The 24,916-nt window shown below is 35.9% G+C and overlaps 1 protein-coding gene across 7 annotated transcripts in view; it reads right to left on the reverse strand.

Annotated features, from left to right (window-relative positions):
* The window catches only part of INVS (inversin), a 214,831-nt gene that overhangs the window by 163,487 nt on the left and 26,428 nt on the right, over positions 1-24,916 (reverse strand). For all 7 annotated transcript variants that reach the window (XR_008375330.1, XR_008375335.1, XM_053567537.1 and 4 more), the window contains exon 3: positions 20,773-20,939. Coding sequence is in view for 5 of the 7 variants with exons in the window: in XM_053567537.1 (XP_053423512.1) it covers positions 20,773-20,939 (167 nt within the window). In the remaining 2 variants the exon portion in view is untranslated. The remainder of the gene's footprint in view (positions 1-20,772; positions 20,940-24,916) is intronic.

The raw sequence follows: 24,916 nt of genomic DNA on the forward strand, positions 1-24,916 counted from the left end.
TAATAGCCAGGAATTGTGGCAGGCACCTGTAGTCCCAACTACTTGGGAGGCCGAGGCAAGAGAATTGCTTACGCCCAAGAGTTTGAGGTTGCTGTGAGCTGTGATGTTATAGTACTCTACTGATGGTGACTCTTTCGCAAAAAACAAACAAACAAAACCCAAAAAACAAACAAACCACCAATTTTGTCATAATTTCACTACCCGAGATTCCCCCTTATTATATTTTCCTTAAAAATTTTCAGTGTATATGATTAAATATAACTGCACTCATTTTAAAAATTATGTATTTAAAAAAATACATACTCTTTTACAACTTGAATTTTTCAGTTAATAGTGTACCTTAAACATCTTTTCATCTCAGTATGTATGTATTAATCAAATTCTTTTCAGTGGCTACAAAGTAGTCTACTGTATGAAAAAAGCGTATTATTTATTATAACAATGAAATAATAATTTACACGTGTTGTTTCCAGTTGTTTGCCATCATAAACAATGATGAATTATATTCATGTACATATATTTATGTATTTGTGTGAGTGTTTCATAAGGTGTATTTCTAGTTATAGAATCTAGAGCATGTATACTTTCTTTTATTCCTTTTAATCTCCTTTCCACCAGATTTTAAAGTTTTAATATTGTCTGGAGGGTAAAAGAGCACATATTTAAAAAGAAAGAGGAAATAAACATATATATGTGAAACACAGGAAAGATAAATCAGAAAACAACAAAGTTGGTTGTCTATAAGAGATGGGGAAATTGAGATAGAAGGGATATGGGAGTGCATGAGACGAGTCTAAATGTAACTTTTCATGTAGTCTTGAATTCTGAAAATAAATAAATAAGGTTGAGAAGGAAGGGAAACCTAAAAATGAAAACAAACTGAAACAAATAAACAAAATTATATTTTAAATACACCATGGCAAAGAACATCATACCACTGAAGGTGGAAAAATCTTATTCAAGTGACTTACAAATACAGGTAGTGGAGGATGAATTCAGTACAATTTTTATTAAGTTGTCGTTTTTGTAATAAATATGTGAAGCAACTCTGAAACAATTCTGAAAGTATTTCAGCTAAATGGTAGGACTGAATAAATGGGCAAAGGTGTTGATGATGTTGGGAGACAGGGATTTTCATTTTGGAAAAGAATTATACAAATATGGATTGGAAGAAGGTAAGAAAAGAAATTGTGAGGATGGATTGAAATTGGGGAAACTGATTTTTAAAATATATACATGCATGTTTAAGACCAATACACATAAAAGAAGGGAGAAAAATAAAACAAACTACTGAGGTATAATTTAACATGCTGCAATAATCTGTGTATTTCCTATAAACTGGTAGTTAGAGCTAGAGCCTTGATCGAATCATAATTTGCCTTTTTCAGGGCAATATGTTAGAGGTGGTGCTGTGTATTTCATATCGGATTATATCAGGAGCACATAACATCTACTCCCTTTCCTTTTTGTGATGTTAACAATCACCAGTGGAGGCGGTGCCTGGTGGCTGACGCCTGTAATCCTAACACTCTGAGAGGCCAAGGCCTGTATATCACCTGAGCTCACAAGTTCAAGACCAGCCTGAGCTAGAGTGAGATGGGCCTTGTGGTGGGGTCCTACAGTCTCACCTACTTGGCAGGCTAAGGCAAGAGAGTCGCTTGAGCCCAGGAGTCTGAGAATGCTGTGAGCTGTGACACCATGGCATTGTACTAAGGGCAACAAAGTCAGACTCTGTCTCAAAAAAAAAAAAAAAAAAAAATCACTAATGGGTTCAGATGTTATCATTTTGATCCATCCATTACAAAGTTCCCTATCAATCTTTCTTCCTAATTGTAGTGTTTACTGATAATCATTGTCCAGATTCAGTATTTCATTAGGATTTGCAAAATTGTTGAAATTCTATCTCTATCATTTCTTCTACATTTATTTGCTGAAAATCATCTGTAAACAACTTTACCTTATTAATTATTAGTTATCCTGAAAAACAGTTTGTACAGGAAAGGCAGGATAAATGCTTAACATTCTCCTATTAGTTACCCATTTTTAGAATAACAAGTTGGTTCCAGTAACCTCCTAAAGTGAATCCTAGAGTTCTGGTTCCTTTTAGTGATATTGAGAGACACATTCTGAGTGATAAAGGTGATCATTGATACTGAGTTAGAAATTCCTTCCAGGATTTTTCAGTGCATAAAGCTGAGAAATATTCTTAATATTCTTATATTATATATCTCTTACAGTGAAAATTTTGGTTACTAATGAAATTAACATAAATATCCACATGCTTTATGGTACATTAACCTAATGATCTATTTCTGTTGCTGTGTCAAAAGAATAATAACAGTACTATTACTAATAGTATGTTTACCGCATATAGCTTAGGATTTCTTTGTAGAGCTTTTTGACCTTAGGATGTTTATTAGTAGGACTGCAGAGTCAAATTATTGTTTTAAAATCAAGTGGATAGGCTCTGAGCCTGTAGTTCAGTGGGTAAGGTGCCAGCCACATACATTGGGGCAGGCAGGTTCAAACTCAGTCCAGGCCTGCTAAAAACAACAACAACAACAAAAAAACAGCTGGGTGTGTGGTGGGTATCTGTAGTCCCAGCTACTTGGGAAGCTGAGGCATGATAATCGCATAAGCCCAAGAGTTTGAGGTTGCTATGAGCTGTGACATGGCACTCTAACAAGGGTGACATAGTGAGACTCTGTCTCAAAAAAAAAAAAAAAAATCAATTGGAAAATTCTCTATATAGTTAAGCTACCAACTTTATACGCAGTTTGGTTTCTTTGTTTTATTTAGTTATCCGTCTTTAAAGATTGATAGTTATAAACACTTAAATATTTTTATAATCATGTAAATAATTTATAGATTAAAATAATTTACAAAATCAAAACTATAGAACAGGATATAACCAGAGATGTCCAACTTCTAACCCTGTCCTTTCTATCTATACTATCTCCTCTTTCTTTTAGATATAGTCTTTGCTCATTTTTCATTTATCTTCCACCATTTGAAAATATAAGAAAATATGGGGCAGCACCTGTGGCTCAGTGGGTAGGGCGCTGGCTCCATATACCGAGGGTGGTGGGGTCGAACCCAGCCCCAGCCAAACTGCAACAAAAAATAGCCGGGTGTTGTGGTGGGCACCCATAGTCCCAGCTACTCGGGAGGCTGAGGCAAAAGAATCGCCTCAGCCTCAGTTGGAGGTTGCTGTGAGCTGTGATGCTAGGGCACTGTACCGAGGGTGATAAAGTGAGACTCTGTCTCTAAACAAAAAAAAAAAAGAAAGAAAACATGTATTCTCCTTTCCTGGAAAAAAAGGTTGCACATATACTTTTCAGTATCTTACTTTGTTCTCTTCACAATAATCCTGGAGACTACTCCACAGTTTTACACAGAATACCAGACACAATATTCTGTACTTGCTTTTTCCATTCCAGTAAATCATTTTATAATATTACATACAAATATTTCTTCTTAGTTTTTATAGATATATAGCATTCCATTATTTGGATATACCCTGTTTATTCAACCAGTCCTCTAAAAGTACATTTGCTTTCAAGTTTTCTCTACTAAAAAAATACTAAATTAAATAGCCTTGTGCATACATCATTCCATATTTTTACCATGTACGTACAGGATAAATTCCCAGAAATGGAAATGTTGGGCCAAAGGTAAATGCACGTTCTGGTTAATTTTGCTGGATATTATGTTTCCCTCCATAAGGATTGTTTGAATGCTATAGTTTGAATTTCCCCTTCAAAATTCATGTTGAAATTTCATCGCCAATATGACAGTAATAAGAGGTGGGACTACTAGTAGGTGATTAGACCCTCATGAATGAATTAATGCCATCATCATGGGAACGGCATCTTGATTAAAACAAGTTTGGTCCCTTCTTGCCCGTGCTTGCTCTCAGCCTCTTGCTCTTCCACCTTCCATCACGGATGCTGCAGCAACAAGGTCCTCCCTGGATGCTGGCACCTTGATAATGGACTTCCCAGTCTCCAGGGTTCTATGAAATAAATTTCTTTTTATTTATTTATTTATTTATTATTTTTTTTTTTTGGCCGGGGCTGGGTTTGAACCCACCACCTCCAGCATATGGGACCGGTGCCCTACTCCTTGAGCCACAGGCGCCGCCCTAAGAAATAAATTTCTTTCCAAATAAATTACCTGTCTGTGGCACTGTTATAGCAAATGCCAAAACAGACTGAAACAACAATTTGCATTTCCTTCAGCAATGCATGAATACTTATTTCCCTATATTTTTGCCATGAGAAACTTTTGGAGTTTTGTCAGTCCGAGATGAAACATATTATCTCTTTGTAATTTTAATTTGTATTTCTCCTCCGACCAACAATTTTGAACATATGTTCATATATTCAAGGGCCATTTGCATTTCCTTTTCTGTGAACTATCCATTCACATACCAGGTCTCTTGCTCAAGTTTCATAAAGTCATTGATCTTTCTTCTCCATTTTAAATTTTAGGGGTATTGCCTTTGTTAATTATATAATTTGCAAATGTTGTTTCTAGTTTGTCTTATTTTATGTCTTTGTTCATCATATTTTCTGGAAGGGTGACACACATATATACACAGAGTAATAGTTTACAATCTGCACAATACTGAAATGACCAGTTACATACATAGTCCCAAGTTTACAGTCATTATTTCAAAGCATAGCCTGATAGTTTAGCTCACTTCTAAAAAATGGTTTGTAAAGAAATGAATGACAAAGAGAAAAGATTTGAATAGAAATTTTAAAACTATGTTTTTTGAAATCTATAATTGTTTGAGATATACTCTGAGTATACTCTTAATAAATTTCCTGAGAATGAGTAGTTTTATTGGTGAAATGATTAACTATGATTCCAAATTCTGAAAGACTTTAAATATTTAGACAAGGGTTGAATTTAAAATAGTTTCAGATGTATAGCACAATACTTGGAAGGGTGAAAGTACAGAAAATAGATTTATTGAACAAATGAATGAATTAGCGAATGACCCATTAGAACTGGAATGGCAAACAAGTGGATTCTGATGGAGTATATAAAATTTTTTAACAAGCCTTGTTAACATAGATGACATAGTTTAAACAAGTATAATAAAAGAATAAAACAATCTTTTAAATTGGCGAAGTTGATTTTAGTACTAGCAATGATTTAACTTTTTTATAAGGAGTATCTTTTTTTTTTTTTTGAGACAGAGTCTGATTTTGTCACCTTCAGTAGAGTGCTATAGTGTCGTAGCTCACGGTAACCTCAAACTCTTGGGCTCAAGTGATTCTCTTGCCTCAGCCTCCTGAAGAGCTGTGACTATAGGTGCCCATCACAATGCCTGGCTATTTTTAGAGACAGGGTCTGGCTCTGGCTCAGATTGCTCTCCAACTCCTGAGCTCAAGCAATCCACCCACCTCAGCCTACCAGAGTGGTGGGATTATAGGCGTGAGCCACTGTGCCCGGAGCCCAGGATCTATTTTGATATCAAAGACTAGGATGAGAATCCTGATGACTCATAAGTGGGAGAGATGACAAATATACTGAACAGCAGACTCAACAATCAAGAGGACTTTGATAGGGCTTTGAGGAACACAATTCAATTCACTAAGCATTGACTGTTAAGTACTACTAGGCAATGGAAATAAAAAAGATTCTCTTCTGTATTAAGACCGTCATCACCTGTGGGAAATCAAATGTGTAAACAAACATGTTTCAGTCTAATAGACAATGCAGCAGTGGTTGAGCACACAAAGACCTGGAGGAACAAAGTAGGGAATGGTCCCTCTAAGTCAGTCTAGAAAATACCAAAATATGAATATAGTAAGATGCTGCACTGGAGTCCAAACCCACCACAATATGAATATAGGATGCAGTAGGTAAGTATAAAGCAGACTTAGAGATTTTATTTGGCAAAATTATTTAACATGAATCAACTGTCCTTGGTTGCCAGAACTTCAATACTGATAGTCACAGTATGCTGGGGGCTCATCAGACTGGCAATGTATTCTGTAGCATATATCTCATTTTTAAGGGGATCTAGACAAATGCATGCATATCTAGTGAAATAGATCAGGATAGGAAGGAGACTTGGCCAGAATGATTTTTTTTTTAATATTTCAGAAATAATTTATTTTCTATTTATTTTCCAAATTAAATTACAACCCGATGGATCAGTTTTATTAAAATGGCCAGAATGACTTTTTTCTTTTCTTTTTTTTTTGAGATAGGCTGGAGTGCAGTAGCATGTTGCCCAGGCTGGAGTGCAGTAGCATGACCATAACTCATTGTAGCTTTGAACTCCTGTCCTCAAGTGATCCTTCCACCTCAGCCTCCCAAAGTGCTAAGATTAAAAGTGTGAGCCATCATGCTCAACCAGAATGATTCTTTCATTCATGCATAATTCAGATCATGTCACTCCTTTCTTCAAACCCTTTCAATCTCATTCAGAGTGAAAAAGTACTCTTAAGGCTGCTATAGCAGCGGTTCTCAACCTGTGGGTTGCAACCCCTTTGGACTTTATTAAAGGTTTGCAGCATTAGGAAGGTTGAGAACCTTGCACTACAGGATCTGGCTGTTATTTCTTCTCTTTCCTTATCTCCTATAGCTCTCACATATTCATTGTAAGTCCAATTTATACTAGTCTTCTTTTATTCTGAAACATTCCAGGTGTGCTCAGATTTCCAGGCCTTTAATCTGACTGTTCCTTCTGTCTGGACTGATTGCTCTTTCCTCAGATACTCACATGGCTAATTTTCTTACCTCCTTCAAATTTTGCTCCAAATGTCACCATCTCAGCGAATGATATTTTGATTGCCTTATTTAAAACTACCCCTGTCCTCCTCAGTGACCCCCTCCTTGGCTCTCTTGACCCCCCATTTTGGTTATAATTCTGTTATCATATTTGTATATGATCATTTGTGCCTACTAAAAGCTAGGTACAAAGAGCACTATGATTGCTCACACAGAATATGTTGTGCCCAGGGACCAACAGTATTCACACTGTAGGAATTAAAAGCTTCCTGATCTGGCTTGGCATGCATAACTCAGTGGTTAGGGCGCCGGCTACATACACTGGGGCTGGTGGGTTCGAACCTAGCCTGGACCAGCTAAACAACAATGACAACTAAAATAACAGCAACAACAAAATAGCTGGGCATTGTGGCAGGCACCTATAGTCCCAGATACTTGGGAGGCCGAGGCAAGAGAATCGCTTGAGTCCAGGAGTTTGATGTTGCTGTGAGCTGAGACGCCACCACATTCTACGGAAGGCAACATAGTGAGACTCTGTTTTAAAAAAAAAGTCTCCTGATCCCCCCTCACTCTTGTTTGAACACTAAAATATGAGTTAGGAAAACAAGAAAAAGAGGAAATTATATGAACAAATATAATCCTATGACTTAAGAAGTTAATTAGAAAATTAATGCTCAAATTTTCTTTGGAATTAATGTTATACACAAAATCTCTAAAAGGTTAAATGAAAGCAAATAGATTTGAATTTCCTTTTTATCAGCTGTAAAAATATTCCCTGGCCCTGTGCCCATGGTATAAAAGAAATCAGCATGAGTTTAATGAAAAACAAGCTGTTGGTCTCAGGGAAATTCAATATATACACTTTCTTTTCCTTTTAGTTTTTGATTGGTTTCCATGGGAATCTAGTCTTGTGGGATCTGTGAATCTATTCATGGAAAGCAGATGCTTGTATTTTCATGAATTGGTAAAAGTAGGGGTCAGTGAAGAGATAAAGACGATTAGAAAATAAACATGATTGTAGGAAACATGATCATGTTTAAAACAAAATTCTGCAAGCCACACAGACTTTAGAATACCATCTTCAAGGCTATCTGAATACTATGTTTGAGAGGAATAGTAACATAAAAAAATTGGATTTAAAGAAAACAGCTTTGGGTTCAAATCTCTACCTGTGGAGGTTCGACAGGGCAGATGGATTTGGGAATTATCTTTGGCCAGAAGAACTGGAAGTCTGATAAAATAAGCTTCAGGAAAGTATGTAAGTTTTCTTTTAGTGCAGCAGTACCAAGAGCACTGAGATGAGAATCAGAAAATCAAGATAACTCCTGACTCTGTAAGTGACAAGGTGGTCTTGAAGAATTGAAGAAACTAACTTCAGTTTACCTTTATAGAAAACAGATACTCTACAACTATTCTAACAACTATGAAGCTACCTGTTGAATTAAGTTTTTTTCATACTGGAACCATGTTAGAAAACTTCCAATCAAGATATCTTAGTATGTTATTCCTCATGACTAAACATTTTATCCATGTAAGTAGAAGTACATGAATAATAATCAAAGTGTCAAAGGACAGGTTTTGATTTTAATTCTTAGATTTATTTCAAAGCAGAACAACTCTGTTCTTATTACAACATTAATTTGAATGACAGATCCTACATATTTGAAAGCAGCTTCCAAACTGGAAAATGAGAGAGCAGGTTTCTATAATAAATATGTGGAAGAGGGCAAGCAATGCTGGCTTGGAAACTCCAGAAGTTGGAATATAATAATGCAAGACTCTTTAGAATAGGACTTGCTCTTCCTGGAAAAAAAAATAGCCTCGGTAGGGGTGAAGCCAAATGAGGTAAACTGTAAATGTTGTCTAACATTGCCCATCTCCTGCCAGAAATTTGAGAGATCATTAAGATTCCAAAGTACAAGGGTTTCTTTCACATGCTAAGACTTAACATTCCTTTGTAATTGAGGGTATCACAAACGTCTTTTGATGCCCTCTTTTAGCAGCGCATCAATAACCAAACCTCATGGATTATAAGTACCACTAAATGCTTACTCTTTGGATACTCATTGGCTACACAGTTTGTAATAGAGTGGACATTTATTAAATTGTTTTAAAATGGATTAATGAGCAGATACAGGCACAGAAAAGCCCAGTAGTTCCCACTGAAAATGTTTAATTTACTAAAGCAAAAGGTATGAGAAAGGCACAAAATTGTTCTGCTACAGTGAACATGTTTTATCCACATATCAAAGTTTAATGAACAAATGATAATATTTAATATATGGAAGTCCATTATGATTATATTAAGATTGTGTGAGTCCAAGAAATGGCATGCATTTTTTGCTTGCTTTTTAGAGACAAGATCGCACACTGTTGCCCAAGTGGAATGCAGTGGTGCGATCATAGGTCACTGCAGACTCACATTTCTGGGCTTAAGCAATCCTCCCAACTCAAGTCTCCGAGTGTCTAGGACTACAGGCATGGGCCACCATGCCTAGAATTTAATTTTTTTTTGTTTGTTTGTTTGTTTTACAGACAGTCTTGCTTTGTTGCTCAGGTTGGTCTCAAACTCCTGGCCTCAGTGATCCTCCTGACTCAGCCTCCCAAAGCCCCAGCCTCATTATATGCATCAGCCATGATGCCTTGTCCCTACTGACTTAAACAGTATCAGCTCATCTACTGATACATAACGGAGTCAAATCAGAGATCTAAAATGTTTTCATATATGTATTATATCATTAAAGTCACCAAAATAACAAATGACTTTGCTTGAAATGGATGAGGATTATATGTGTTAATTTTATAGAAAGGCTGAAGATTGAGAATGTATATAAAAAAAAAAAAGGAGGCTACTTACAATATATACTGTCCATTTAAAATATTTTTGCCACTTTAAAAACCAACTTTAATTGAAGTCTTTCCATTTTAATATGTACATAAAATCTTCTTATTGTAACCCCTGTTTTCCTGTGCTTGTATTTTACTTACACTTCGGCTGTTTAAATATTGCTGCACAGTTTAATTACTTGTCTTTACATTAGAGTAATTTGTCTGCTATTTGTTGCCCATGGCATTATAACTTTTGTAAACTTAACAGTTATGTCTATCTTTTTCCCTTGGAATTTTCTGCCGAATTTCCAAGTCTTGCTCAAACATGCCTATTTCTTTTAACCATTTGCTGTCCTGATTTTTAAAATAATTTATTTGTACCTTGAAATTTTTGCATAAATTATATTCACATGGTTCAAAAATAAAAGCAATATAAAAGGGTACATTGTAAAAGCTTTCTCCCATCTCTCCTATTATTTACCTCATTTCTTTCTCTACCTTCACCTTGGGTGAAAACTTTTGTTAGTTTCTATGTCTTTAGAAAGTTTTTATATTCATAACTTTTGATGCTCTGCTTTTTGTCTTTTCATTGCAATTTGTAGCCTTAATTTTACATATAGTCTTATTTTTAACCAGTCTCTTATTCACTTGGAAATACTTTCATTTTAACCTATAGACAACGTTGTCACTCTTTTCATAGTTCCACAGTTTTCCTCTGTATAAATATACCATGTTTTTTAAAACTAGATTCCTATTGATGCATACCTGCGTTGCTTCCGACCTTGTTTTTGTAAATACTGCTGCTATAAATAACCTTCTACATACATAGTTTCTTACTTGACCAGCTTTATCTTTAGAATAAATTACCAGATATGAGATTCTTAGGTCAAAGGGTGTGTGCATTTGCAATTTAGATAACTATCCGAGTAGCAATGTATCAAACTATTTATTTATCCATAGCCTCACACAGTAAGGTGATAGGTGGAAAATATCTTAGCATAGTTTTAATTTGTATTTCCTCTATAAGTAGATTTGAACATATTTTCATAGCTTGAGGGTTACCTGAATTTCTTTTAATGAGGACGGTTTGCTGATTTTTCTCTCAGTTGGTTATTTTTCTTGTCAATTCCAGGGAACAATTTGTACGTGTACTTGCCCTTTGTTATAAGTTAAAATGAATTTTTCAGGTTGTCTTTGGCTTTATGTTTGTACTTGAAGAAAGTTGTGTTACAGAGGAGAAAACTAAGCATAAAGAGGTTATATTTTGCCTGAAGTTACACAACTAGTTAACTAGTTAGTGGCAGAACTAGGACTATAGTTCAGAGTTAACAAATGATTACAAAAAAGAGGTAAGAGAGAAAGAAGTGAAAGATAATGCATTCCAAACCTTAATTTAACAGATTCATTCAACCAATATACAGGTAGCACCTACTCTATGCTATGTAAGTTTTATTCAGTTATTATTATTATTTTTTTGAGATATTCTACCCTGGGTAAAGTGCCAGGGCATTGTCGTAACTCACAGCAACCTCAAACTCTTGATCTCTAAGGATTAGTCTCCCAAGTAGCTGGAACTACAGGCGTCCATCACAGTGCCCAGATAACTGTTCTATTTTTTTAGTACAGATGGGGTCTCGCTCTTGCTCAGGCTGGTCTTGAACTCCTGAGATCAAGCAATCCACCTACCTTGGCCTCCCAGAGTGCTAGGATTACAGACATGAGCCACCATGCCCGGCTTGCTATGTGGGCTTTAAACCTGAGTGACTAATAGAATAAAACACCATAAATTGATAAAGGACAATCAGATGGAAGAATTGAAAACAAGTACTCAAAAAAAAAAAAAAAAAGGAAAGACAGAAAATATGCATGCAGTACTGCAGCACTATTCACAATGAAAAGAAGGTGGAAAAAGCCCAAATGTGCATGGATGAAAGATAAACATATCATGCTCTCTCTCTAAATATACAATAGAAAATATTTCATCCATAGAAAGAAATGAAGTACGGATACAAGTGACAACCTGGATGAATCCCAAAACATTATACTAAGTGAAAGAAGCCAGACACAAGGTCATATAATATCTATAATAGATAAAATTCATAGAGACTGAATGCATATTGGTGGTTGCCAGGGGCTAGGAGAGAGGACAATGGGGAGAAACTACTTCATGGGTAAGAAGCTTTACTTTACAGTGATGGATGTGCTTTGGAATTAGATAGAGGTAGTGGTTGCACAACACTGTAAATGTACCAAATTTCCCTGAACGGTTCACTTTAAAATAACTTATTTTATATGAATTCTATCTCAATAAATTATTTAAAAAAATCAGAAGGAGACACTGATTGTAGGCCAAAAGGAAAGGTCTTGTTTCGGATATACTGAAATTCACATTTGGGGAAAGATATGCAGATAGAGATTTCTAGAAGATGGATGGAAATATAAATCTGGAATTAGGGGGAGAAGTTCAGGCTAGAGACAAAGATTTGAGGAAAAAATGCTGAAAGTTATGGAAGCATGTGAGAACTGAGAGAGGAGGAATACAGAGAGGCAGAACTTCTGGGAATTAAAACAGAGGAGTTGATAAAGAAAACAACTGAAGTAGGAGAAAAATAAATTACTGCAGTATCACTGGAGTTAAGAGAAAATTCTAAAAGGAACAGTGGTCAATATGTGAATGAATCAGAAGAGTAAGAAAGTATAAGAACCGAGAAAGGGTAAGGCCAGGTAAATTAGGTCACGTTGTGCTTCATTAAGAACAAGCCCCAAACGAGTCACGTTCTGTTCCAGCCGATATAAAACAAAGGAGTAAAAATATGTTTGTCAGGCTCAGCATCTATAGCTCAAGCAGCTAAGGCGCCAGTTACGTACACCAGAGCTGGCAGGTTCAAATCCAGCCCAGGCCTGCCAAACAACGATAACTACAACAACAACAAAAAAGAAATATGTTTGGCAAAGAGGTCTCTCCTTACATATTTTTGTTTGTGTTGATTTGATAAAATGTTTAGACAAGAAAAAAGTATCAATAAAAATAATTTGAAACCAAAAATCAAAATACAAGCCAGGCTCAGTGGCTTGTGCCTGTTAATTTCATCTACTTCCGAGACTGTAGCAAGAGGATCACCTGAGCCCAGGAGCTTGAGACTGCAGTGTAATGCTATTTATTTGAAAATTTCATGCATGCAAAATAATATCCTCTCGTTACACAATTGTTTATCTATGTGTGTATAAGAAGTAAAGGCAGAAAATTATGCATAGGAATTGAAGTCACCAAAATCAAGACAGACTGAGGAGACAGGGAAAGGGGGAATGAAATTTTGGAAGATAGATTTCAAATGCATCTACAGTTATTTAATTAAAAAAATCTGATGGGTGGCGCCTGTGGCTCAAGGAGTAGGGTGCCGGTTTCATATGCCGGAGGTGGCAGGTTCAAACCCAGCCCCGGCCAAAAACCACAAAAAAAAAAAAAAAAAAAAAATCTGAAACAAAAATAAGAATATTCAGTTTTATATCCTCTAGGTATTACGTAATTGAATGTTTTTTATATTCTCCCTTCTTATGTCTAAACTTAAAATAATTTAAAATAAAGATAAGGAACATTCCAGGCACACGTAAAGGAAAAGAGAATAATGAATACAATGATTCAGGAGAAAGGAATAGAAAAGGGAAGTAGGGGCCGGGTGCGGTGGCTCGTGCCTATAATCCTAGCACTCTGGGAGGCCAAAGCAGGTGGATTGCTTGAGCTCACGAGTTTGTGACCAGCCTGAGCAAGAGTGAGAACCCAGCTCTAAAGAAAACAAAAAAAAAAAAAGCTGGGTGTTGCGGTAGTTGCCTATAGTTGGGAGGATAAAGCAAGAAGATCCCTTGAGCCCAAAGAGTTTGAGGTTTCTGTGAGCTCTGATGCCATGACACTCTACCGGGGGCAAGAAAGTGAGACTCTGTCTCAAAAATAGATAAATAAATAAATAAATAAAACGGGAAGTAGGGTTTTCCTCGTTTGATGACAAATCAATTGGACAAGAAGATCCTGAAATGGCTTTCCATCTCTGACATTTACTGATCCCTGAAGAGTAATTGGATATTTACACCTATATTGCAGTATGCCTAATAGGAATAAAATTGATAACACTTGTATTCCTTGCAAGTATACTTGAATAAACATATGCTTTGTACATAGAAAGGGTGCCGAAAAAATGTACACACAGTTTAAGCGCCATTTTCTTTGTATTACTTTTCAAAGTAGAACTGAAGGTACCATTACTGGCGAAGTGTACTTAGACATGCTACACGCATCCTTTTTCCTGCAATTCATTCACTTTTGGGGAATGATCAATTTTACTTCCAAAAAGATCTCCTAAAATGTGTACACATTTTTTGGCACCCCCAGTATATCTAGGGATTCATCATTATTCCAGTATAGAAAAGAGGGAGAAGCATTATTCCATTTTATAGATGAAGAAATTTCCTAAGAGTGTTATCCGTTGAGAAGGTAAGCTCACAGAAAGTCTTGTAACATCCCTGCTTAGAAAATTATAAGAAGGGGGGAGTGGATAATAAAAAGGAATAAATATAACTATTAATTTAAATATCAACAGTATTGAAGTCTATACCCTTAGTAATAAATTTATCTGGTAATCACATGTACTGATTCAACCATTCATGTATTTAAACAAATACTGTCTCTATTAAATGGCAGGAGCTGTGCTAGGACTGTATTTATAAAATCAAATAAGATATGCCCTATACCCTTAAATAGCTTTAGGGTGAGATCTAGATAGATAAACTTGCCCCTAGACTGTGGTGGTGATTTATGGTAGATGTATATATGCCCTGAGGAAGAATATAGAGTTGAAGGGCACTAAGGAGTAGATGGCTTGGTGTGTTTTTGTGTGCATGTGCAAAATAAGGAAACCTAAGAATGTTAGCTAGTGTAAGTTTTCCTTAAAAGTTTCAGAGCTTGAAACTTTTACTTTGCTTTTTGTAAACCATTGACATGGAAACAGCATATCTTTAAAACTGAAAATTAATATTCAGTTTTCATAGATTAACTTAGAATTGTCTGTGAATTTAAAAGAAAAATAAGCACAGAGTAGCCACAATCCAAAAAACACTTCAATTTTTTGTGTTTATCATGATAAAATTTTTAAAAGTGGGAAGTCTTAATCTTCTTGAAGCCAAATGAATAACCTCCTAGAAGATTAAACATGCATAACTATTAACATTCAGAAACATTTATAAAGCTTTTTTATCCTTATTAACAAATAAACGTGTCTGTAGAAGTCAGAGAAATGGCAGCCTCCCTGGAGCAAAACATTTCTCATAATTAGATATCTTCTGTGAGGAGCTCAGAAAAGGTATGGCTGATGACTTTCTCGGATTAAACTGAGGGTACTAAAGGAAAAACAAATTAGGTGCAGATGTTTGGTATCTTGAGATTAATTTTATTTTCATGGGTACCACTTCTTCAGCTGCTTGGACAAACAACTTGTTTTCCGAGAAGTGAGTGTGAGTCAAAATAACCAAGCCATGCAGCATAGTCAATAAGTTTTTCCACATACATGTATTTTGAAACAGTATAAATGTTTCTAATAAACAAAAGGTCTAGCATGTGTAATAATAACAACTTTCTAAATAAGTTACATAAAATCCATCCAACCAAGTTATGTCAGACACTGTGCTAGAATTAGAGGAATTCAAAAATAAATGAAACAAAGTTCTGGCCTGCAGCGCCAATCTATTGAAAAACAGACAAGTAAACAATAATTACAATAGAAAGTAATAGGACTCTAATAGAGATAAGAACAAAATGCTGGGTGGCGCCTGTGGCTCAAAGGAGTAGGGCGCCAGCCCCCTATTACCAGAGGTGGTGGGTTCAAACCTGACCCTAGCCAAAAAAAAAAAAAAACTGCAAAAAAAAGAACAAAATGCTGTGGGAACATGAGTTCTTTCTAGTAATAAACCCAAGAAAAGACAACATGGTATAGTTCACTATGACACACAAAAAACTCCAAAAGATAAGAAATAACATATAAGAATGATTGATCTTAAGTCAATAATAATTATATTTACATATTATAGCTGTTGATATTTTATAAAACACATATACTATAAGGTAGATGGCCTGCTTTAATTATTATTTCATGTCTTCATCAATGATCTCTCTTTTTTTTTTTGAGACAGGATTTCCCTCTGTTGCCCAGGCTAGAGTGCCATGGTGTCAATCTAGCTCACAGAAACCTCAAACTCCTGGGCTCAAGCAACCCTCCTGCCTCAACCTCCTGAGTAGCTGGGACTACAGGCACCTGCCACGATGCCTATTTAATTTTTCTATTTTTAGTATAGACAGAGTCTCACTTTGCTCAGGCTGACCTCAAACACCTAAGCTCAAGCAATCTACCTGCCTTGGCTTCCCAGAGTGTTAGGATTATGGGTGTGAGCCACCGCACCCAGCCTTCATCCAGGATCTTTGTAAGTAACTTAATATCAGGAAATAACTCTTTCATCTTTGTATTCCAAAGCCTAACACAGTACCTTTTATATAGTGGTTTTAACATGTTGAATGAATGAATGCATGCACATATACATGAATACTGAGTAACACATAAAGAGCACATATCTGGCATTCACAGATACCAGAATTAAGTGGGATCGACAATACTTGAAAAGAATTATTTGACATCTAAGGTATCAGAAAGGTTCACTAAATAAAGGGAAATGAAGCTTAATAGGACATATACTGAGAGCACCTATCTATAGCAGACATATGTGATTCATTTTTTCACATTATCTCTAGTTGCAGAATCATGACTACATACCAATACCTTCCGTGTATAATGTGTACTTTGTCACTCAAATTTTTGAGGGAAAAATAAGGATGCACACCATACATAGTATTAATTCCATATTTATATAAATGTTTTAAATTCTTTTAATTATGCTTACGTGTCAAAAGTATAACTCTTGTACAACAATATGTTTAAAAAATGCTAAAATTATTTCATGCTATTTAAAAAAGTATGTAAATATAACAAATACAAATTAGAATTAAAAAACAAAGCAAAAGATTTTTTTCTTGAAAGTTTGGGCCAAAAACGTGGATGCCCATTATACATGTAGTAATTTGACAAATGTTTGCTGAATGAATATTTCTACCTCCACAATATATTTCTTGGACCCAACTCTTTCTTTCTACTGGCCTGAATTATAACAGCTTTCTGTGCACTGCCACTCTCTTCCTCTTCCAAAGTAGCTTTGCCATATTAGTCCCCCTAAATACTTTTATCAGATAAAGTTTTTTTTTTTGAGACAGAGTCTCACTTTGTCACCCTTGGTAGAGTGCTGTGATGTCATAGCTCACAGCAACCTCAAGCTCTTGAGCTCAAGCGAGCCTCTTGCCTCAGCCTTCTGAGTAGCTGGGACTACAGGCTCCCACCACAATACCCACTATTTTAGAGATGGGGTCTTGCTCTTTCTCAGGCTGGTCTTACTCATGAGCTCAGGCAATCCAACCCTCTCGGCCTTCCAGAGAGCCAGGATTACAGGTGTGAGCCAGCTTGCCCGGTCTTACCAGGTAAATTTTATTTCCTAAATGAATCCCTAGTATTCGGGACCTTCCATTTAAAGCAATCCACAGGGTGTGTATGGTACAAAGGCCTGGCACTGGCACACAGCAGATAGTAAGTGGCTAAAAATTAAGGAGCTAGGTTGCGCTAGGAAAATTAGTTATTCACATTTTAAAATGAGAATGGGTCCCTATACAAAAATCAATTTGTTATATATTAAAAGAATTCAATGTGAAAGAAAATATAGGGTAGTTAAAAAATGATCTCTGTTTAGCTCTTTACTCTCCCAGCTGTTGTTTACGTCTGGTTTCTTAAAGGCAACCCTATACAAGAACAGTTTAGGCACTCACTAATGAGTTGTCAGGAATTTGTATCCAGGCTTTTGGGTTCATTCTCCATGATTCCCCCCTCTAGGATTTTGCCCTTCACATTCTAGCCACACAGTATCTCCAGACTTTACCCCAATGTGTGTCTTCAGCCTAGAAACACTGCTGCTTCCGGTTAGGTTGCATGCCAATCTGAAAAATGCCTTAAAGGAAAAAGCCAGGATGAATTTGTTGCTCACTTCACATGCTTCCCTTCTCTAAATGACTGCAGTCTCTTAGATCCTGCCTGCTGATTGTTCTCAGTGTCTTCAGTGTAGCAGTTGTTTCTGGCAGGCAGATTAGTCCACAATAAGTTGTTATGGCCAGAACTGAAGCCTGGCCATGAAAGTCTCTTACTGGTTTCTCATTTTTCTGTTTCCTTCTTTTATATCTTTAAAGAATCCGTCAGTCAGAAAGATGGGGACTTCACCTCTTTCATGTTTACGTGGATGGAGCTGGAACATATTCTTCTTAGTAAAGTATCTCAAGAATGGAAGAAAAAGTATCCAATGCACTCAGCCCTACTATGAAACTGATTTAGGGCTTTCACATGAAAGCTATAACCCAGTGACAACCTAAGAATAGAGGGAAGGAGGAGAGGGAGGAGAGGGAGGAGGGAGGATGGGTAGAGGGAGGGTGATTGATGGGACCACACCTACGGTGCATCTTACAAGGGTAGATGTGAAACTCACTAAATGTAGAATGTAAATGTCTCAACATAATAATTTAGAAAATGCCAGGAAGGCTATGTTAACCAGTGTGATGAAAATATGTCAAATGGTCTATAAAACCAGTGTATGGTGTCCCATGATTGCATTAATGTACACAGCTATGATTTAATAATAAAAAAAAAAGAATCCATCAGTGGTTATTTTATATTGTGTCTCTAATGATACCAATATCTGATACTTTTCATATACTAAATCTATTTGTTGTTTCTGCTGACTCTCATTCGTGGTAGATTGCTTCCTTACGTATTTGGTGATCTTTCATTATGAGATAATATGCATATTTCATTTAATATGTGGGAATCCTGGAAAGGTCAAGGTGAAGATATTTTCTCTAAAGAGAACTTGTGTTGGTATCTGCACATAGGAAGGATGTATTACAGACCTGGGATGTATCCCTCCAAGTGTTCGTTGAAAATTATTAATGTTTCCAGATCATTCACAATCTTAATCTTGCTCGGTCTATACTATCTATCTCTGATGTCTTAATAATGGTTCTTTGTATGAAGCACAAAACTAAACACAATACCCAGGTTTGATTGTACAGAACAAAGTACTGAAGAATTATTATCATACTTGTTCTGGAAATTCCACTAGGGCTAGTATAGCCTAGACACATTACTGCTTTTGGCATGTGTTATAAAAACAAACAGCAATACAAAGAAAGGGGAGAAATGCATAATTATCAGATACTTGAAAGAACATGAAACTTGTTATTTATAAAATCAACTATGCAAATTCTGGCAAAATCATAGTTCTACTTTATTTGACATTGTGAAAAAGCATAATTAAAAAATCAAAGTAGAAACAAAAAACAAAAGGAAACAATTTACTGGATTGTCTGAAGAGATTCACAGCTAGCATGTCTGGTTGTGCATTCTGCTTCTTGCAACCACTTTTTATTATTATACTATGTTATATCTCCATGAATATATTATACTGCTGGATTATCAACTGAAATCCACATTTTCTCCCCATGTAATCTACTTGATGTTAAGTTAGGTTCTCCAACCTATTATTTTTGAAGTTGAGTTTTACACCTAAATCAATCACAATAAAAAAATTTTAAGGGTATCAAAGTTTTAATTTGGGGGCTATTCCCAATTTGAAGTGTTTACTTTTTTATGATAAGTTATATAGCGTTAGCCTTCCTGAGTGAATAATTTTATCATCTGACAAGCCTAAGTGAAAGGCTATAAATACCTGAGCATTAGTTAAAACAAAAATTGAAAATGAGGGAGATTTTTAAAAAATTACTATAATGAAAAGCAAATTCAAGAGAAGTAAATTGAAATAAAAATTACTATAATGAAAAGCAAATTCAAGAGAAATAACATGACAGACCTAATAGATAAGAGTGTATCACTAACATATTTAGTAGCATATGTTAATGTCAGCCTCGTTTTATGTATTCAACTAGTGAAAAGGTATTTTGCTAACTCTTCAATTAATCAGCTATCTCTGGTTCACATTTCCTAAATGGGAAATAACTCTAATAGTTTCTGCTGTTTCTAACTCAATTTCATTGCTTTTTACTCCAAAAATATAGAAGTTTAAGGTGACAAAAAGGAAAACAGTAGGCACTGAAATATATTTTACAAACCAAAATTTTATGGAAGGAAAAATAGTAAGTCTTCAAATAAATGCAGCAGCTTCCCATTTAATCTTTTTCTATGTGTTTAATCTTAAAAATCTGAGCTCTTAAAAATGCCTTTAGAAACTTGAAATCATTGATAGTAGCGATATACTTTTAGGTTTTTTAAAAATTTAAAATACATAAAGAAAATAAATTTATTTTATGCTCCCTAATGTGACACATTTCAAGTGCAATTACAACTTTTTATTATGAAAGTAATACTCATTCAGGATAAAACTCTAAAATGTGAAAAGTACAAAAATCCATAAGTATTCCCAATATTAAAACCTAACCACAGGCGGCCCCTGTGGCTCAGTGAGTAGAGCGCTGGCCCCATATACCGAGGGTAGTGGGTTCAAATCCAGCCCCAGCCAAACTGCAACAAAAAATAGCCGGGTACTGTGGTGGGCTCCTGTAGTCCCAGCTACTCAGGAGGCTGAGGCAAGAGAATCACCAAAGCCCAAGAGCTGGAGGGTGCTATGAGCTGTGACGCCACAGCACTCTACCAAGGGTGACAAAATGAGATTCTGTCTCTAAAACAAAAAAATAACCTAACCACCATTAACATCATCAATGTATTCCTTTATCATCTCTATTTTGTTCCTTATACATAGATTTGTCATATAGTTAATCGCTTACAATTTTGATTGCTTTTTTCCAACTAAACTTTAGATCACAGAATAAATTCTATTGCTCAGGGAACCTGGATAAGTGAATGCAGCCACTGAAGGTTATCTGTACTTTTACTCTCTGCAGTTTTTAGAGAAAATGTGAAATCTAAGAGTCATGTACTTGTATTTGTGATTTTTTTCATTATCTTTCCACTGCATAGTTCCACTAATCCTCTACATCACAAAAAATACATCACAAAACTACATCTTCAACATAATTTTACTTCTTACCTTTTGAGCTGCAAGATGGAGAGCTGTTCTCTGGCTATGGTCAGTTTTATTAACATCTGCTCCTGCCTTCAGGAGAGCATCGGCACAATCCAGTCTGTCGGCCAACACACAATACATAAGGGGTGTTCTCCCAAATTGATCTTCTTTGTTTTTAAGGGCAGAGTTTCCTATGAATATAAGCAACAGATAGTCATATTTAGTAATTATTGTTGCCGTTACTAATAAGTGTACAAAGAACTACATTTATTAAACATTATAAGCATTGTGTTAAATGCATTAAGCATATTATCTCATTTTACTTATCCTATAAAGTAGATGTTGTCATTTCATATATAGAAACCTGAGTTCAGAAGTTACCCCTCTATGTTCATGTTGAAAGTAAATGCAGCTAGAATTTACTAGACTGTTTATTGCAGCTTAATTTACAATCGCCAAAATGTGGAAACAGCCTAAATGCCCACCAACCCAGGAATGGATTAACAAGCTGTGGTATATGTATACCATGGAATACTATTCAGCCATTAAAAAAAATGGAGACTTTACATCCTTCGTATTAACCTGGATGGAAGTGGAAGACATTATTCTTAGTAAAGCATCACAAGAATGGAGAAGCATGAATCCTATGTACTCAATTTTGATATGAGGACAATTAAGGTTATGGGTGGGGGGAAGCAGAAAGAGGGACGGAGGGAGGGGGGTGGGGCCTTGGCGTGTGTCACACTTTATGGGGGAAAGACATGATTGCAAGAGGGACTTTACCTAACAATTGCAATCAGTATAACCTGGCTTATTGTACTCTCAATGAATCCCCAACAATAAAAAAAAAAAAAAAAGAATTCAGACTGATTCTGGCTAGATTCATAATTATTATGTTATGCTGAGATACCATTTAGAAATGGAACTACGTACGTACCTCCCTCACTTGTCCTTTTGTAACAAATACTTAGTGCCAAGAGTAAGCTAGGCATCATGGTATATTGTTATGAGTGAAACAAAAATGAATCATAGTTGGTATCCCAACTATGGTGGAACAAATGCACAATATCCTTATCTTCCTGCTATTTATACCTAAAATCCATAGGAAAAAACAATGAAAGGTGGGGAAGGGAAAGTTGATGGACTAGAGACTTTGGAACTTGAGGGACAAGCTGGTGGTAAGTTCTCTGAAACATTTTTTGTTTGTTACTTCCTAGCTAGTCATCTTGAGTGCTAAAGTTGCCCACAACCTGGGAACACCCAGGGGTACAGATACCAAATTCCCCAAGAGAACTTTGCTATCTCCAGTTAAAAGGCTGTGAAGCAAGTAGCCCTGCGGAGTAACCCCTTTTGACAATACCTGCTCTCCTCAAAACACACACAACTAAAGAAACTGTGTCCCTTCTTCTCCCCACTGGATACTGCACAGACTGTTGGCAGGAGCGTGTGAAACTGATCAGAATCAAGAGAGAAAAAGCTCTGAGAATTGCACTATGGGTGGAATACTGTCCAGGTTCTGAATTGGCCTGGGTACAGAAGCAGGGCAAACCAGAAGAGCCTTGCCCGAGCTCCGAAAACTAACTTGACATTTGAACCACAGTCCACAAAATTGAAGTAGAATGTTTATTCCAAACATTAATAGACTATCAGTCTACTAAAATGGATATTCAAATGGGATCCAGAAGCTCATAACATAAAACAGAAAACGTCAAAGATACAATCCCAAATTACTAGCCAACTCAAGAGCCAGGAAAAATTAACTTAAATAAGAAAAGATAATCACAGTCACCAATTGTCTGATAACAAAGATATTAAAATAATCTGACTGGCTCAGCACTTGTAGCTCAGTGGCAAGAGTGCCAGCCACATACACCAGAGTTGGCAGGTTTGAATCCAGCCCGGGCCTGCCAAACAATGACAACTACACCCAAAAAATAGCTGGGTGTGGTGGGCGCCTGTAGTCCCAACTACTTGGGAGGCCGAGAAGAGAATTGCTTGAACCCAAGAGTTTGAGGTTGTTGAGAGCTATGATGCCACGGCACTCTACCCAGAATGACAGCTTGAGACTTTGTATAAAAAAAAAAAAAATCTGACTGGAATTTAAAAACAACTCTCATGAAGATGCTCCATCAGTCAACACTCTTAAAACAAAAAGAAAAATACAGTCTCATCAAAGAAAAATACAAACATGAACCAAACAAAAACTTTAGAACTAGTAATTATTTAATAAATAAGTAAATAAAAATAAACCAAATAAAAAAAAATTAAAACTTTGCTAAATAGGCTCCATAGCAGAATAGCAATGACAGGGGAAAGAACCACTGAACCTGATGACAAACCAGTAGAAATTATTCAATCTGAACAATAGCAAAGATAGAAACAAAAAGAATCAACAGAGTCTTAGGGCCCTGTGGGACTATATAAAAATATCTATCATTCATATCATCAGAATTTCAGAAAGACAGCAAAGAGTTGAAGAAATAATGGCTTGGAAACAGCTAAAATTTGGTGAAAGATATAAATCTGCAGATTTAAGAAGTTGAGCAAAGCTCAGACAGAATAAACCCAATGAAATCCATTCTGTGTCAATCAAATCTAAGTTCTGAAAACTAACGGTAAAGAAAAAGAAAACCATGAAAGCAGCCAGAGAGAAACAACACATTGTCTATAGGGAAAGAGTAATTTGAATGACAGTGTGTTTCTCATCAAAAACTAAGGAAGTCAGAAGGTGATGGTACACCATTTGGGAGTGGGTGGGTAAGACTATCAACCCAGAATTCTATATGCAGTAAAAATATCCTTTAGGAATGAAAGTAAAGTAAAAGTGATCTCAGAAGGAAACCAACAGAATTTGGGGCCAGCAGATCAGCTCCAATAGATTTAGTAAAGAAAACTCTTCAAACAGAAAGATAATACAATAAGTATTAATCAGATATAGAGCAAGCAAAAAATCTGAAACACTAGGAATGAAGAAAGAGCAACTCAGTATAAATGTCTAGTAATTATGATAGACTATTCTTATCCTCTTAAGTTTTTAAAATTATGTTTTGATGGTTGAAAGCAAAACTTACAATGCTGTATAATGTGGTTCTCCATTTATACAGAGGTAATTTTTAAGATAACCATATCCAAAAGAAGGGTAAAAGGACCAAAGTAGTGGTAAGGTCTCTATGCTTTACTTGAAGTGGTAAAATGTAGACTATGATAATGTGTGTGTGTGTGTGTGTGTGTGTGTATGAATGTGTTTTTTTGCTGCTCAATCTTTTTAGACTATGATAAGTATGGAAATTTTAATCTCACACATACATATACAGACACAGAAAAACAAAACAAAACAATTCCAGCAAAACAAACTATACAATGAAATTTATTAAAATCACAATATATCAAATACAGCATGTACTCACTTAGAAGTAGGAGTAAGCTATGGATATGCATAGTCATATAGAATTTATAGTTGAAGACATAATGGCTTGAAAACAGCTTTAATTTTGTTTTCTTTTTCCTGTCTTCCTTCCCATTTCTTGAATATTTTTCATATTTCATTTAAAAAATATTCAGAAGGTAGAAATTGGGGGAGATTCAGAAGGTGGAAATTGAGCAGTGAGAAACAAAAAATTACCTACTGGGTATAATGTACACTATTTGGGTGACTATACTTGATGACTTCCCCCATGTAACAGAAACCCATTTGTATCCCCTAAATATACTTACTTATTTAACTTTTTTTTTTAAGGCAACCATGGAACAAAGTTTATTCAGGGAGAGAAAGGTAGGTTTACAGAGTAAGAGCATGACATAGGCTTAGCGAACAAGATACGTTCGCCATACACAGTGAACAGGCCTCCACTACTAGGGCAAGTGGGCAAAGAGGCAAAGAGGTGAGGGCTCTGGAGGGCAGTTCTTTTTTATACCACCTGGGTCAGGCCTCCTCATGGTTCAGAGGTCACCTTGGAACCAGAATCTTACTGTGAGGTGGACCTCCCATGAGCCCCTCTCCACTGAAATAAATATAAATAAATATGATTAAAAAATGAATGTTGCATTCCCCTGGAGGAAAAACACTATAGAAGATACCACTCATACACACTAGCATATGACATATGATAATAAGTATTAATGAGAATATGGAGAAATCAAAACCCCCATATACTGCTGGTGGGAATCT

Source organism: Nycticebus coucang, chromosome 2 (genome assembly GCF_027406575.1).
Source record: "Nycticebus coucang isolate mNycCou1 chromosome 2, mNycCou1.pri, whole genome shotgun sequence".
Taxonomy (NCBI): domain Eukaryota; kingdom Metazoa; phylum Chordata; class Mammalia; order Primates; family Lorisidae; genus Nycticebus; species Nycticebus coucang.